The 16,287-nt window shown below is 33.8% G+C and overlaps 4 protein-coding genes across 9 annotated transcripts; 2 read left to right on the top strand and 2 right to left on the bottom strand.

The window, feature by feature from the left end:
* Nucleotides 1-114: 114 nt before the first annotated feature.
* Nucleotides 115-6,747, bottom strand: LOC128670475 (E3 SUMO-protein ligase NSE2-like). Of its 4 annotated transcripts, none has more exons than XM_053746155.2 (6): nucleotides 6,711-6,747; nucleotides 3,111-3,238; nucleotides 1,799-1,949; nucleotides 1,629-1,678; nucleotides 1,312-1,432; nucleotides 115-1,224 (listed from the first exon to the last, which is right to left on the bottom strand). In XM_053746155.2, the coding sequence occupies exons 1-6, from the start codon at nucleotides 6,730-6,732 to the stop codon at nucleotides 1,082-1,084; spliced, it is 615 nt and encodes a 204-aa protein (XP_053602130.1). In that variant the 5' UTR covers nucleotides 6,733-6,747; the 3' UTR covers nucleotides 115-1,081. The 4 variants fall into 4 exon arrangements, with proteins under 4 accessions (XP_053602130.1, XP_053602129.1, XP_053602128.1 ...); XM_053746154.1 differs by lacking the exon at nucleotides 6,711-6,747 and adding an exon at nucleotides 3,454-3,537; XM_053746153.2 differs by lacking the exon at nucleotides 6,711-6,747 and having other exon boundaries at nucleotides 3,111-3,538.
* On the top strand, nucleotides 4,025-5,940 carry LOC128670477 (uncharacterized protein). The gene is made up of 3 exons (XM_053746157.2): nucleotides 4,025-4,389; nucleotides 5,000-5,241; nucleotides 5,424-5,940. Exons 1-3 carry the CDS (start codon nucleotides 4,275-4,277, stop codon nucleotides 5,661-5,663), a joined length of 597 nt encoding a protein of 198 aa, XP_053602132.1. The 5' UTR covers nucleotides 4,025-4,274; the 3' UTR covers nucleotides 5,664-5,940.
* Nucleotides 6,748-6,981: 234 nt separating the features above from the next.
* Nucleotides 6,982-10,293, top strand: LOC128670478 (uncharacterized). The gene is made up of 4 exons (XM_053746159.1): nucleotides 6,982-7,003; nucleotides 8,242-8,432; nucleotides 9,235-9,268; nucleotides 9,987-10,293. The coding sequence occupies exons 1-4, from the start codon at nucleotides 6,997-6,999 to the stop codon at nucleotides 10,160-10,162; spliced, it is 408 nt and encodes a 135-aa protein (XP_053602134.1). The 5' UTR covers nucleotides 6,982-6,996; the 3' UTR covers nucleotides 10,163-10,293.
* Nucleotides 10,177-12,711, bottom strand: LOC128670474 (uncharacterized). Of its 3 annotated transcripts, none has more exons than XM_053746150.2 (2): nucleotides 12,573-12,711; nucleotides 10,177-12,040 (listed from the first exon to the last, which is right to left on the bottom strand). In XM_053746150.2, exon 2 carries the CDS (start codon nucleotides 12,019-12,021, stop codon nucleotides 11,272-11,274), a length of 750 nt encoding a protein of 249 aa, XP_053602125.1. In that variant the 5' UTR covers nucleotides 12,022-12,040; nucleotides 12,573-12,711; the 3' UTR covers nucleotides 10,177-11,271. The 3 variants fall into 3 exon arrangements, with proteins under 3 accessions (XP_053602125.1, XP_053602126.1, XP_053602124.1); XM_053746151.2 differs by having other exon boundaries at nucleotides 10,177-12,022; nucleotides 12,396-12,673; XM_053746149.2 differs by having other exon boundaries at nucleotides 12,396-12,672.
* Between the last annotated feature and the right edge of the window lie 3,576 nt (nucleotides 12,712-16,287).

The raw sequence follows: 16,287 nt of genomic DNA, 5'->3' as shown, positions 1-16,287 counted from the left end.
GCAAAATAAGAGTGAGGTTAACTTTAACATACACAGAAAAACAGTACGCCATTTGCTTTTTCACTTTTCTGCATGAATGGTAGATTGAGTATTTCTACTGAGTAAAACAAAACATTTTGTAATCACCACACCTATATTTATTTTCATTTAAGGCACACTGATAGCAGTACATGTAAACAAACATTGTATAACAGGCAATGGGAAGACATGTACAGTCGACTGCAAAAATACTGTACAACCTTAACATACAATTTAGATAGCATTACGGCCGGTTGACGACTTCGGCCTAAACGATTGGTCTTAAAACACGCCACGTACTTTCAGCAGCTTAGTAGTCGGGGTGGACTATTCAGAGTCGTAAATTATGTAGTTTTCCAAATTATCAACATATACTCTGGATACATATATTCTCGATATACGGAAGGGATAATCTTTTTAGAACACTTCTGTATTTATGTTATGACATCGTTTATGAAAGCCTGGGTATTTATTTTGATATCCTAACTAATATTGCAAATGCGAAAGTAAGTTTGTTACCTCTTCACGCTCTTATCAACTCAACCAATCTTCTTTAAATTTTGAATACATGTAGTTTGAAGTATGGAAAAGGACATAGGGTATTTCTCATCACGGAAAATTAACGCGGGCAAAAGCTAGTAAAACAATATTTTTAAATAACACAGTCTGTCACTCTTGCGCCGCTGTTGGTTCCGCTCTATTTTGTGGCGTCGCTTGTTGCGTAGCGTAAGTACTCTTGTTTGTTGTGTTTCTTTCTTTCTTTCTTTGTTTCCCCTGTTCCTAACAAAGTCCGACGCCCAGCGATCCGCTCATCCGCTCTGTGAAATCTGCGTGCGTTTTAAGTTCATGAACTTATACCGCGTGATCAAAAATCTATCTACTTTTGTTTTAGCAACCCAGCAAATTGCGCCGCTTGCCAGGCTTTGTTTGTCATACTTTTTGCAGCCGACGGTCACAATTGAAAAAGCCAAAAAGAACTAATTATGTTCTTTTCCTGACAATTCACTATAGGTATAGAAATCACAGCTTGCTGTTGCCTTCAGCATTGAGAAATTATTTTTAATTACTCCATTGTATCATCTAGATTCGTGACTGATCTCTCCTGGATCATAGTGGAATGCTGAGTAATAGTCAAGCGGAATTTCAACTCTTCATCAGTGAGTAAATGTTGCTTCTGTATGGGCCCTCGATTGCCGCATCCAGCCACTGAAATAAAATTATAGTCTCGATAAAGCATTATTTATGATACATTACATAATTCTGACCACACAAACCACTGTCATAGATTGTCACCTGGACATTTAGTTCTGTTATTCCTGTGGATGAGATTCATAATAGAATTTTTCTCATAAATATGTCCACACACTGTATTTTTCACTGGATCTTCTATTGGCTTCTTTGTGATTGGATCAATCTAAAACAAAATGTGAGTCATATATATGTATATATTTGTTAATATTTAATCTCAAATATAAGCATACATAAGTATGCTTACTAAAAAATATTCTTTACAGTGCTATACTACCTTTATAGGTAGTATAGCACTGTAAAGAATATTTTTTATTATAAAGAATCAATTAGGTAGGTACTAAAAGTAAAAATCTGCTTACATATTGGTCCTGTGTTTCAGTTATGGCCAGATCGGATTCATCTAAGTTTTCTGAAACAACGGATTATAAGTATTTGGTTGATTAACAATTTTGAGTCATTAAATATCAAAAATAGCCATGCAATAATTCATATTTCGACACAGAAGTGAAACAATACTAGATAAACTTACGCCTAGAAACTTGCTGTCCTCTTTGGAAATGTTTAGTGAGTTCAATCATGTATGGATGTATGCTAACATTTTCACGTTTTCCAGCTAATGTACGCAGGTTTTCTGTGAATTTGGCCTCTAAGCTATCTACATTTGATGATTCAGTTTCCCTCTGAAAAATGAAAACATGAATATCTTATAAAATGGTAACCAGAGTCAAATTACATAGGTAACAAATTATATTTTGCAATTTAATTTCATGTCCTATATCTTGAAAAGCCTTTAATCCTTTCACCGCCAGAGTCTGATTAATCCGACCAATGTTATCGTGTCCATTTCGCCTAGGTCGTATATATACGACAAAAAAGCTGTGTTTTTTTTAGTGGCTTTTCCGACTCGTCATGTTTTATATTGTCTTAAACTTGTTAATATATGAAGATATATTACATAAAGCAATCATTTGTAATGTCGTACACTTTTGGCTCGTATTAAAAATCCATAAAATTAAGTAAGAAGTTAGGTGAAATAACTGATAATATTCTCTTGTAATTGCATAGGTGCCAAACGCCCGCGTTGGAAAAATCCAACACTAGTGTCGGGACATTCTTCAAAGAGTAACATGTAAAAAATATATACATCAAAGCAGTTCTCTTAATATTGACTTATTCAGAGAACAACAAATAAATTAATTACTAATAAATATTTCTTTACAATAGTTCTACATAGTTTTATTAAATTCTTTTGAAAATAAGCAAATAAGTTGTCAAATGTCGTCAATTTTTATATTGAGAATTAATAAATCATTAACAATATTCAATGGCTTTGCATTCAATTCTTTCTACTACCAAAAGTAAAAAAAAAAAAATTGCCCTGGGTTTAAGCACAGATTGTTAATTAACATCGCGCTGCAACAAATTTTGATATTATTTAACGATATTTAAATAGGTAAATTACATACAACCCTCTTTGTAGTAGGTATTTTTTCTGTTGTACTGAGCTGGACGCTGGGAGCACGACAGCTGATAAAATGCCAAGCGGTTAATAGGTTAAACACACATTTGTGATTTGTTATACCACCCCACCCAAGGACCATTTAGCTTTATCGTCTTGTGTACCTACCCATTTTTCTCAATAAAAGTTCTTTGGAATGTTATATCAATTCAAACTTGATTTACAGAAACAAAAGTTAACAATAATTAACTGATTTTGCTGTATTTATTGTGACCATATCTAAGTGATATTCTAGCATACTGTGAAGTTTTGACTGATACCTAAAACTTCAGAACATGCTAGGGCATATACTTAGGTACCTAAAATTCGCAGAGCTACATACTTTGGCTTTCTCTAAAGCTTGAATTGCAACTTCCTGCTGTGCTTCTTGTAAGCAATACTCTCCGACGAGAGACTTCAGTTTATCAAATTCTGCATCTTTTTCATCGTCCAAATATTTGCAGATATTGTCTGTGCACAAATAAAGACTTGTTATGCATTGTTTACGCAGTTCTATTAAGTCTGAATCGGACATCTTTTCTATTAACACTACGTAAGTTCCTCTACAGTAATCGTCTATTGTTTGTGCTCAAAATAATAAACTAGGTAGGTATTAAAACTCAGCCAAAATCAAAAGCTCGCAAAAAACCGCCGAGCCAGCCACCACAAAGAAAACGACCTCTCACTCTCAGAACACGAACACGACATAGAAAGTACTTTGTGAACACGACTTGCGCGACTTGCTCTTCATCTTTCTGGTTTGCTGATTTGCTTGCTGCAAATTTTTAATTTGTTTGTGTCACTGTCAATTAAATTTAATAACATAGTCAATAACTCTACTACTACTAGACAGCTGATTTTGACTGAATAGCAATTCATTTTTAGAAATCATGATAAAACTTACATAAAATCCATAATGTTTGCTACATGGAAAACATTTTTAAGTTTATAAAATAAAAATACGAACATGTTCAAAATATGTCATTTATCTCCTACCTTATTATATACAAAATTCAGAGTATGATTGATAGACTAAGTTGCTGGCAATACCTTCACCACGAATTTTGCACCAACGTGTCACGCTTTTTCAGTCAATATCAGCGGTCTTGTATTACGATTACTAGTAGTGGTATCCACTTCACTTCACTTTTTTTTATGGTAGTAGATAGGTACAGTCACTTTTTTTTAATGGTATCCATTGCATAAGGTTATGTATGAATGTCATTGTCATCTCTCTCACCAATGTCAGTGTCAGATGTCATTGTGGTATGGTAGTAGGTACTACCAAGAAACTTAAAAAAAACTACAATCTGATTTTGTGTTGAAGTGAAGCTAATTTTACAATTACAAAAAATTGGAAATTGAATTGGGATTCATAGATTTCTTTATATTTTATTCTTTCTTTTCATCCTATCTGATAACATACTTATAAATAGGATATAGATGTCATACTGATATTTTGTATTGTATTATATTATATTAGTTTCACAGTAATTGAAGCTTCAAAATGAGCATGAGACCAGATGATCATCGTAGAAAATGGGACAAAGATGAATTCGAACGAATCGCAGCGGAACGATTACAAGCAGAATTAGAAGAAGAGGAGCGATCCAAAAAGAAAGGTAAAATGACAAGGCTTTACCCTGCATAGACAAGCTTCTGAAACAATGTAATCTACTTGCTTGCTATGCCTAGTTGGATTTACATTCAACTAGTATTCAATTGTACTTAAGCTAAGAAGAAATTAATAAGCAATATATTTTCTTTACATACTAATTATATACCCTGCACTATATTATAATAATACTCATGTTTTACTCATACAAGAAAGAAAATATTGGCATTACACAAAGAGAAACTGAAAGCTATATTTGTTCCTCATCATGTGCACAGTTTTACAACATCTTACCACTTTGAGGTAACTATCTCATTTGGCTATGCTCACTTGTCTCTCTAATGTCTTAAGTTTTCACCATTTATATAAAACAAGCTGCCCATGCTGGCTTTGCTCCAGCAAAACCACAATAAATTATATTATAAAACTTCCTCAAAAATCACAGAATCTTTTTTTTTAAACCTGCATTAAAATCTGTTGCATAGTTTTAAATTATCTAAGACAGACAGCGAGTAGTGACTTTGTTATAAGCTATATAGTGATGATTAATAGAAAAATAAAAATGAAAAAAGTAATTTTAAATTTAACTGTTGTAACTGAAAAATGGTTGTTTTCAGCTCCTCCTGTTAAACGTGAACTTTTGAAACAGAGAGATTACAAAGTTGATTTAGATTCCAAACTTGGCAAGAGTGTTGTTATCAACAGAAATACACCAACATCACAATCAGGAGGATATTATTGCAATGTTTGTGATTGTGTTGTCAAAGACTCTATTAACTTTTTGGACCACATCAATGGCAAGAAACATCAAAGAAATCTTGGCATGTCCATGAAAATAGAAAGGAGCAGCTTAGATCAGGTGTATAATATATATTTATGTGTCTTTCAGTGCCAGTATGTTGATCATAAATCAAAGTTGGAATTGTTTATTGGCATTCTTGTAGATTTTAGACATTTAATTATGATATTTTAACCATTGTCATGCCAACAGACTGATTACATTTATAAATTTGTAGTAACATTGTTAAAAAATATTTTTAGGTTAAAGCCAGATTCGCTCTGAACAAAAGAAAATTAGAGGAGAAGAAATCAGAGTATGAACTAGACAGTCGTCTGCGTGAGGCTGCAGAGGAGGAGGCTCGGTTGAAGGAACTCCGACGCGAGCGACGTCGGGACAAGAAGCGCAAGCTGCAGGACAACGAGGAGGAGGAAGACACTCCAGTGCAGTCAGAGTTGGCTCAGATCATGGGATTTTCTGGCTTTGGGGGCTCCAAGAAATAACAATTTAGGTTTTTATTAGGCTAAATTTCATATATTGCTCTTAAAATACTTTATTCTCATCTGATGTTTCAATAATTTGCAGAAATTGCACTTGCCCAGAAATCCTTCTCTTTACAATATGTATGTAAAAATAAATAAATATCAAATGAAACAAGATGATTCCAACAAACGAGAATTAATCAATATCAATATCTAGTACTGAATTTGAATGTTACTTGTCGGGAAAACCGATTCAAATTGTATAAGAACTATATGAATAAAAAAAATTTCTAATCAATATCTTAAGTCTGAACTTTGCCTACCTAACATTACACCTTATTTTAGAAATTAATTTAAATTCTGTGCATCACACATAATAGATATAATTTGTAGAGTAGTAGCAATATTCGAAACATTGCTAGAAGAAACCCTAATCCTAATACAGATTTATTTAGTTTTCTATAATATCTAAAAGTAATTAGTAAATTTTTTTATATATTTATTTTAAGGTAGCAGGCGCTAGTGGGCTTAAATATTGTTACGCTCGTATATGCATAGATATTTGCTTTGCGACCAAGGGCTATCACTAACATAAACGCAGAACATCCGGCGCGGTGCAGGCAATAGAATAGACATACATAAATCTTACCACACAGATGGTAAATGTATTGGTCTGAATGTACCTACTTAGTAATTATAAAAGTTTCCAGTAGTACCCTAATCCTAAACATTTAAGTAAATAAATCATTTAATGTTCGACACGTGTTACGGGACGCGGGAGTAGGACACGTAGCGGGAAATGGGATGGGGCACATCGCGGGAAACGGCATGGGACAATTTGCAGGAAACGCGACAGAACACGAGCGCGAAACGGTGAATTTAACTAAAGATGACAAAAAATACAAATTTGTATCATAGTAATAAATAAATTTTACCAGTCTTAGAATACTTACACGACAAAAGAATAACTGAAATTTTACTTCGATTCCTTTTAAGAACTGAAATTCAGGCGTGCGAAGCCGCGAGCATAAACTAGTTAAATTGTAAATAAAGCTATTTAATTTTTACCTGTTCCAAAGCGAAACGACATCCTATTTTGATAAGATTTTCATTGAAAGGTAAAAGAAATAGTGAAGAGATATGTAGTAAGTAGGTAGGTATCTCATAATTTTCTAATAAAAACAAAAAAGTAGGTAGGTACCTAAACATAAAATAGGACAAAGAACCTATAATAAGCGAGAATCACGCGGGCGAAGCTGCGAACAAAGTAAAATGGAAGTAACATGAAGTTAGCGTGCTTATGTATCTAGGTAACTGTAACAGATAGCATTGTCATGATTATTAGTTGGTATAAATGTTGTGTAAGTACCTAGTGATTATATAATACTTTTTTAGGGTCCCGAAGTAAACAAACCCTTATAGTTTCCTCATGCCGCCGCCTGTCCGTCTGTTATCGCATTACCTCAAAGACTATTAGTACCGAGGTACCTATTAGAAATTTCGTGGTCAAAAAAAATTTACCTAAGTACCTACCTCTCCTCTGTGCCTCTTCCACGTCTTTCCTATATTATGTACTTACCTAAAAGGTTTCTTTTGATTATCCTGACCGATTATTTCGTTGTGTCATAAGTATATACTTATGACACAACGAAATATACATACATATATATTTCATTTCAAATGATATACATATGTATATCATTTGATCGGTCTTTAAAAAATATTATGCGTGTATGTATATGTATAAAAATTTTATTTTTTTCTTTCGGGTTCCGTTTGCGTTTATTTATATATTCCGTGCATATATAGGTATTATTCGTGCGTGTGGCCCGATACACTAGGTAGTCTGATAAAATTAGATTAGTACCATGGCTTTTTGTTATTGTGACTATTTTGAGGCTCAGGAGACTATATTAACCAAATAGGTAACTACCTGCCCCCGGCATTTTATTCTATGTAAGTCTGACGGACCGAGTTTTCGATGACTCTTCTTTTCTTCAAAACCACCCAAGCCAACAGATCCACTGCCAGTGCCCCATTGTGCGAAAGCTTTCAGGCGGAAACATGTGAATTGACAAGGTCGTCACAATAAAAACCTAAAAACATGCAAAGATGTACTTGTGGATTGTACCTACCTATTGCATTGCAATATGTAGGTACCAAGGTAGGTAACTAAGTACATTCACAAACTAAAGCCTTTTATTAGTTTTTGTATTTTAACCGAAATATTATACATAACATATTTGTAGAAGTACAGGTAGGGAGGTGTATTCGAATACATACCTAGGTAATTGATTATGATTAACTAAAGGTAAGTACTACCTACTATACTTACAAAAGCTGTCAGCATGGACGCGGATCCCCTGCTCTCTTGTGGGTTACCTACCTAGGTAAATTATAAATTTGCATTGTTCCAATAAGTATAAATATGCGGTAGGTACTTAGGTACATGTGTGCATTTTATTTCGTCCAGCAAATCATATCATATCTAAACGTACCTTTTTAAAATTGAGTATGTTGATGTATGTTGATAATACAAAGCTACTAGATAGATACATCAAACAAATTGCAAAAAACATCCGTTAAACACTTGTTGTAGCATCTGTGATTACATTACACCATGATTTTCCGCCACAATCGAGCAAAACCACGCCCTCCTATAAAACGCAAGTTCATAGTCATGGACAGCTAAAAGTGATTGAATACGGAGACATGAAGAGAACTCATCTGTGTGGAGTCCTGCTCATCGCTTTATTAGCGATACTTTCTTCCACTTGCTCAGGATATCATGTAAGACACTTCCCAATAATAATAATATTGAAATTAGTATAGAAATTAGATATAGAACCGACAACCAGGCTAAGAATACTGAACGACTGCTACGATAGGTACATATAGATCAAAATCGTTCCACCCGTTCGGAAGCTGGCAGACAGACATACAACATACATCCTATATTATTATGTTACATATAGGATATTTCTAGACATTCACCGCCTCCACAATTTTTGTTCGATATGCTTATTAAACAAATAGCGAAAAAAATTATGTTTAGGGTTAACTGGCTAATAAATTCAGGTAGATTTATCTAGCAGATTACAATATAATATTTTTAACCATCGACGCAAAAAGACATGTGTTATTAAGTTTGACCGCTATGTCTGTATTTGTAAGTGACACCATAGCTCATCAACGGATGAATCGATTTCGATGCGATTTTTTTTTATTTGATAGCTAATTTTTATGCGGTGGTTCTTAGATATGTTTGATCAAAATTTGTTCAACCGTACAAAAGTTATAGCGAAATGAATATTGAAAGTCGGATTTTTTAAATTGGCTAACAAACTTTTACTTTATCAGAAAAGTGCTCTAACTAGGTTTAAGGATTTCCTTGTTTATTTCGGAACTCTAAAAAGACTGGTTTTGTGCATTTACTACTTAGATTTTTACAAGCATTATAACTAAAAAATGAACTTCTTTTACTATGCTATCTGTGCGTGCCATGTATGTGTAACAGCTGCTCAAAGGGATGTAAATTATTTCATAACACAGGCTTTCGGCACTAATTGATATTTTTTGTAACTTGTTTCAGCTGGAGACTTCATATGACGCTACGAGTTCGAATGGTGAGTAGGACCTATATTTACTTCCCTCAATTCGACAATAACATTTAGAAAGCTAGGTACCTAAGTAACTAGGTACATGATAAGTACTTATATCAAAATTCAATAGCAGATATTTTTTATGAGAAAATAAATAAAAATAATAGGTAGATCATGTTTGTGACGACTGGCGGGAGCTGGCGAGGGATCCTTGCTCTTGTTTTGAAGGAGACTCATTTTGGGTCACTGATCCCGAATAGTAAGCAACCATGGCCATTTAGTATATGCAGTAACTAGTAGTGGCCGCTCCGGCTTTATACGGATGCATGTAAACTTTCCTGTTGAAGGAAAAACTCGCAACAAATAGCGCATACATAGGGACGAGACAGACAGGGGAAGCATGCATTATAGTAAAAAACTTTAGTTTTCTACTGTGTAATGATAATTTTTGCTCAGCAAACCATATTTATAGTCTAAAATCTAAGGCTATTATAATTCTTTGAAAATAATGGAAGGAATACAATAATGAATGCGGTAGGAATACAATGTGTGAATGGGTCAGTTGAACCCATCGACATTACATATTAATTCGGTGGTTGAACCAAGTTTATTCGTCGTACTATGCTTAAGACTTCTAGTATTCGCGTATTCACTGGCAACAGAATAAGGTTTCTAAACTGAGACCATGTCTGTTAAAGACAAGCTCCATATTTTAACCACCTTATTTTTTATGTGATTTCAGTTGACTCTTCGATCGATGATTTGTCAAGACAGAAAAGGCAAATTGAAAATTTTGACACAGATGACTATCCGACCACTCCCAATCAAGATGTTCAAGAGGAAACCAGTTTTTGGGATCGAGTGGTTAAAGTAGCCCTGCAGTTATTCAGCAGATTTGTTGAATGGTTAAACTCATAAAAAAACTATGAAACTAGAAAAATCTTATTTATTTTGATTAATGTTATTGTTTTATGTATAAATAGAATTGAACAGATGCTTGGGACATGTGAACATTTTCTATGCTGTAAATACAAATGTAAAACAAATAAGTAATGTTTTTTTTTGTTTCAAATATTACGAAATTACCTTATATTTTTAATAATATCTGCATCATCTGCATATTATGCTTGCGCACTAAGTGATCTATACATGATGTCATGTAATTACGAAAAATATAACATAAAACTCTGCTCTCTCGTGCTCTTAATTCGGAGTTAGGTACTCTCTCAAGATTTTAGTTAGTGAAGCATATTAGCGCCACCGCCACATTTCTTACATTTTAATTTATTAGTGAAATAGGTATTTATACTATGTCTGGTGTAGCAAAATCTCCTGTGGTACATTTTTAGTTTTCCCTACGAATTAAAATAAATTGTTAAAAATGTAATAGTGGCGCTAGTAAGCAGAGAGCACCCTCATAATCACATAAATTTTAAAGAGGGCCCCTTAGTAAAACCATTGTTTTAATTTAATGATTACAGGTCTGTTCATCAAAACTACTGGAAGTATTATGTATATAACCTGTGTCAAAACCTTTTTCTATGAAACACATAATTCAGCATATGTATACTATTACATAAATGTGAATAAAATTAAACAATATGATTGTAATACAAATAGATCTGGACATAAAGACTGTTAACAAAAAGACCTACTTTCTTAACATAACAAATGGCTTTGGGATATAATTTGTTTGTAAAGATAACACACCTTAATGACTAAAGCATATAGGCAAGGTCTGAAAATTTTTTAAATTATGTTTACAGGTTATATTAAATGGCTGATTAAATACATTTTACTATTTTTCATAGTTCTACCTTTATATGGTACCAGAGCGAGAAACTCCATTGTGTGACAGATTTGTAATAAATCATATTAAAACCCAGACAAGTGATTTAAGCAAACCCACACACTAGCACCAATATCATATAATAGTGTGCAGATTCCCAGAGCCTTATCAGTGATCACAGGCTGACCAAATCCTGGCTACTGTAGTTTTCACACTTATGGGGCTACATAACACACATTTAATGTGGAACTATAAATTCATCCTCAACTGGCTTTTTTAAAAACATTGACTGTTTAAGAACATCTTCACACACATTGAATGGGTTATAAGCTCTCTGAAGGGCTATGTGCCTTACAGCAGCAAGTTCGGGAGGTAATGGATGCCGAGGAGTCAAGGAATTATAGCTTTCTGTCAATCTAAGATTGTTAATAACATTTTTAAAAGCACTCTTTCTTATGAATGCTTTACTAGTCAATGCAGTCTCAAGCAGGCATTTCTCAAATATTGTTGCTATCACTTTATTTTTAGGTAGCTCTTTACCTTCCAAGGCATTAGCTAATGTATGATAAATTTTCTTAAAGTCAAGGTTATATTCTGGTGCCCCACATGGCACATGAGGAAAGTCTTCAAATTCAGCGAGAATACGAAGTGCTGCTGCTGTCTCAGTTTGAAGCTCTTTAAAATTTATTGAATCAGTTAAAACCTTCCCCCAAGCACTTAAAGGAACACGGGACACAGCATTAACTTTCTTCCTTTCTTGTTTTTTCGTGGCTGTATAGATTGGATGTCTTGTAGACTTTTTCCTAAAATAAGTTATTGCCTTTTTAATATCATCTTCACTCTTTCCTGGTATGCTCAGTGCAAGATGCTCAGTACTGTCATAACCATAAGCTTTCAGAGCATTCAGCAGTGCAAGCTTATCACTCTTTAACCAACCTTGTAAATGGTCATTTTCACTGGAATTTGATTCTTGTCTTTCCTGTTCCATTCTAAATTAAATGAAAAACCTAATGAAAAAAAAAATATTTTATTATATTTTTGAGTTCATTCATGAGCGCATCACAGACTTAATGCTAATAGCATTCCCTACCAGTGAAGCTTCGTTTCGCTTTAAAATATAAGAGAAAACATTGCATGATCCTGAACAATGTCTGGACCGTTCTGAACACAAAATCTGATGTGTGTCATCATTTAATCATCATTAACAGCCATTTAAGTGTAGGTACCCACTGCCGGGGGACAGGCCTTCCCTCTTCACAGGCCGAGCGCGCTAACCACTGCACCATTGAGCAAAATTCAATAAATTAAAAATTATATCCAAAAAGCTTTTATGGAAAAATACAATAGATAGTACCTACTTACCTATATAAATCAAATCTTTTCAGTATTTGTATAGGTACCTAACAGTAGATATTTTGTCTTCGTTTGTCCGTCTGAGGCTAGAAGATAATTCTGATAATTTACAAAAAGGTCAAAACTAAATTATTTTTTCACGGAATAAACTCTTTATTTATCCGTGTTATTTAACGTGCTCAATACCTTTAAAAAATGTACTCTGTGACTTGCTCTCTCAGTGCTGAAGTTTTGTTGCAGGGGGGTGACACTTCTTCGGCGCCTGTCATCGACATAGAAACAGGCCCCATCTGTATTTCGTAACTTTAAAACCTTTATGTATTGCCAGCTATTTACCAAAAAATATATTTGTTGGAATAATTAATATAATACAAATGAATACGTAGAAAAAATCCCAAATAATAATAAATAGGGTTTCGTTTTTTTATTAATAAATTTTTTATTCTTTCAAACGTCTGACAATCCCCCTTTAAAAACTTGTTTGCCACACGAAAATCTACCGCTAGCACCGCTGTGATTTTTAATTATTGTTTATTTATCGTGTGCTACCTGGTACCTATTTTTGGTATTTTCACTTCAAAGTTCGAGTTGAGGAATCTGTTCCTTCGTTTTTGTGTTAATTATCTAGAATTCTGCAGTGTTTGTGCGATACAGATCCTTTTTATTGGTATTTTGCTGTGCTGTGCTGTTGTGTGAATTTTCGAAATTGTTTCGAATTTGCACCAACTATGCCTCATCGATGTGCATTAGGGTGCAAAAATATTATAATAAACATAAAAAATATAAAATCAGAAAATAAATGAAATATTAATTATATCAGTTTTCACTCACTGAAAGTCTGTCACTGAAGAAGGCTGATGATGATGAAAACGCTAAAAAAGAAAGCATCGTGCTTTTAGTACATTGTCTGTACATAACACACACGCACCATAGATAGAATTATCTCTTTTCTCGAAAATACAGATGACGCTAAATCACGCATCAAAACTGTCATGCTTAAATATCTCGCAAGATGTCTCTCTTTCCCCCTTATATTAATTTACTCTTTGTTTTGTTGTCTGCTGCGTCTTGTCGTTGAACGTTGTTTGTGTTACCGCTCGATATTCAACTATCGATTGCGTTAAGATTAATAGTTTAAGGAAATAATAGTATCGATACTATCGAAATGTTATAAGAAGACAGATAGTATCGGTAAGTACCTATGCGTGCCTTTCTAAATCTATGGTAGTTAGCACACACACAGGTAGGTAGTAACCATGGAATTAGTTTGTAGGTGCCCCGTACAACGAAGTACTTACTAAATCCATGACCCCTTGACAGATGCTTGACAGTCGAGCGCCATTATTTAATTTTGTGACATCTGTCATGCGCGGGTTTTAAACAAATTTCACCCGGTTTTCCACGCCTCATAAAAATTTAAATAACTTTATTTTTTTTACTCAGTACTATATTGAAATTTATTTTAATTTATATTATCCTTATAAAATAGGCTATCGAACTGTGTCGCTAAAATAACAATTTATTTTGTTATTCAATACTTATTTGGAGTTGAAAATACCGTTTTTTTATTTTTACCAGAATTGTGTTGAAAATAAAATGTAATAAAAAAAATACATTACATTTTAAAGCAAATTATTTTATTTGTTAAAAGATATATAGATATTTGTGGGTCGTAATATTTTTTTTAAATGGTTGGGGTATTGTGCATTTTGTAAAGTTTAAAGTAATAATACCGATTTATAAACATAATAATAAAAAAGTCGTCGAAATCATGGCTAGGGAATGGTCCCTCAAACTTTGCATTATTAATAAAAATTTTAATCGAACATTTTATATATGAATAAAGAACCAAAAACTTTATAAAACGCTTAACCGATCAACTGCAGGTTCGTGTGAAGTGTTCAGAGTTTCTTTTCGACCGTTTACTGGCTCGAAAATTTTACAGCGTGAGACGTACAGCTTGGCAAGAAAGAGTATGGAAAAAAGGAGGGCGCTGCCTCTCTTCATAGTTTTAGTCAGGTTATATGGGGTGGCCACCCCATATAACCTGACTAAAACTGTTTTGATACTTTGAATAATTGATTTTTTTTAAGCAAAAAAGGCAACAGCATAAGCTATCAACATTATGAAAAGGGTGTGAAAAGATTTTTTAGGGATGGCAACGCTCGCCTGTGTTACAGATATGATACTAGCTGCGCCCAGGAGCTTCGCTCCCGTGGGAATTTCGGGATAAAAAGTACCCTATGTTAATCCAGTTTATGATACTAGCAGCGTCCCGGGGCTTTGCTCCCGTGGGAATTTCGGGATAAAAAGTACCCTATGTTAGTCCAGTTTATATTCTACCCGTGTATACCACCCAAATTTCATAACAATTCGTCCAGTAGTTTTTGGCGTGAAAGAGTAACAAACACACACATCCTTACAAACTTTCGCATTTATAATAGTAGTAGGATTAAAAAAACTCAATTATCAGTGATTTTATTTAATCAGAATCAAATTGTTCATCCAGATATACTAGATATAATATCTACACCTGAGAAGACAGGATCTTAAGAAGAGGATTCTGATGTCTCGTCACTGCTGCTGTCATCATTGACATCAATGACTAATCGTTCTATATTGGTGTACAAAGTTCTACCTCTCTCGAAATACTCTTTTTTAATTTTCATCACATGTCTGCATGAATTTGCCCAATTTTTAACTGTGATACTTTCAAATTCTTGCTGAGCTGCCATCTACAAGAAACATTTAAAACAAAATTAAAGCTAGTAATAATGATATCAATACATATAATAAATTAATAATATTCTGAATAAAAGCTAATTAGAGAACCTTTACCAGTTGAGCACACATTATTTGATGCGATTTTATGCTTCACGATCCCCCAAATTAATTCAATTTGGTTTAAATTGCAATGGTAAGGTGGAAGTCGTACCACTGTGTGACCATGTTCTCCTAAAATATCATCTATTTCATATAGAGGCGCCAGTTTATGGCGTTTTACTAATGTTAAAAGCTCCGGCTTGCGCAATGAATCTTCAAACGGCACGCCATTGTCTTCAAGCCATACTTTTATTTCTGCAATTTTTGTTTCGCTGTTTGGTGCCTTATTTAATATCACTGAGTGGTAGGGCGCATTGTCCATGACTATAATACTTGCCTCAGTGAGGTTTGGGATTAATTTCTCTTTAACCCATTTTGTGAAATTGGAATGGTTCATTTCAGAGTGTTAGTCCTCATTCTGATTATTCCCGCTGAAAATCAATAAGGCATTCGGAACAAATCCCTTCTCACTGCCAGCATGTACAATAATGTACTCACATTTTCTTTTACTCCACTAACATCCATTGACTGCCAGCATTTTTTAAGTTAACATAGCTCTCAATTCAATATATAATATTTTTTCTCAGTTCCTCTGGCAAATTTCTGTTGTCCATAATAATTTTGAGATATTTTTCTCTCTTGAGAGCTATGTCAGTTTTTTCTATTAGGACTGACCTGTCAGACTCACATTTCTTATATTTAAAACCCAGTCAAAGTAATACTTTACACAAATGTTCCCGACTTCCGTCATAATTTAGGACTGCTTTTATAACAGGTAGCAGATTACGAAGAGTGGGTCCCTAAAAATAACAAATAAACTATAAGATTCGGATAGTATAATAAATTACCTCTAGCAATTCTCAAACACTGTGGATATGTTGTTGTTTTTTGTGAAGCCGCGTGAAGGCATCTAGGCAGGCCACTGCTCCGGATAGTTTTATTCATGTTTCTATATTTATTTTACGAATTTGTCAGTTAAAACTTTCAATTACACCAAAACTAAAAAACCAAAACGAACGTTTGACGCCATATGTACTAGTCTATGACAGCAAAATAGTGTTGACTATTATATGATAGT

This window comes from Plodia interpunctella, chromosome 6 (assembly GCF_027563975.2).
Source record: "Plodia interpunctella isolate USDA-ARS_2022_Savannah chromosome 6, ilPloInte3.2, whole genome shotgun sequence".
In the NCBI taxonomy this organism is placed as follows: domain Eukaryota; kingdom Metazoa; phylum Arthropoda; class Insecta; order Lepidoptera; family Pyralidae; genus Plodia; species Plodia interpunctella.
Note: the sequence above shows the minus strand (reverse complement) of the source record. Positions and strands in the feature narration are given on the sequence as shown.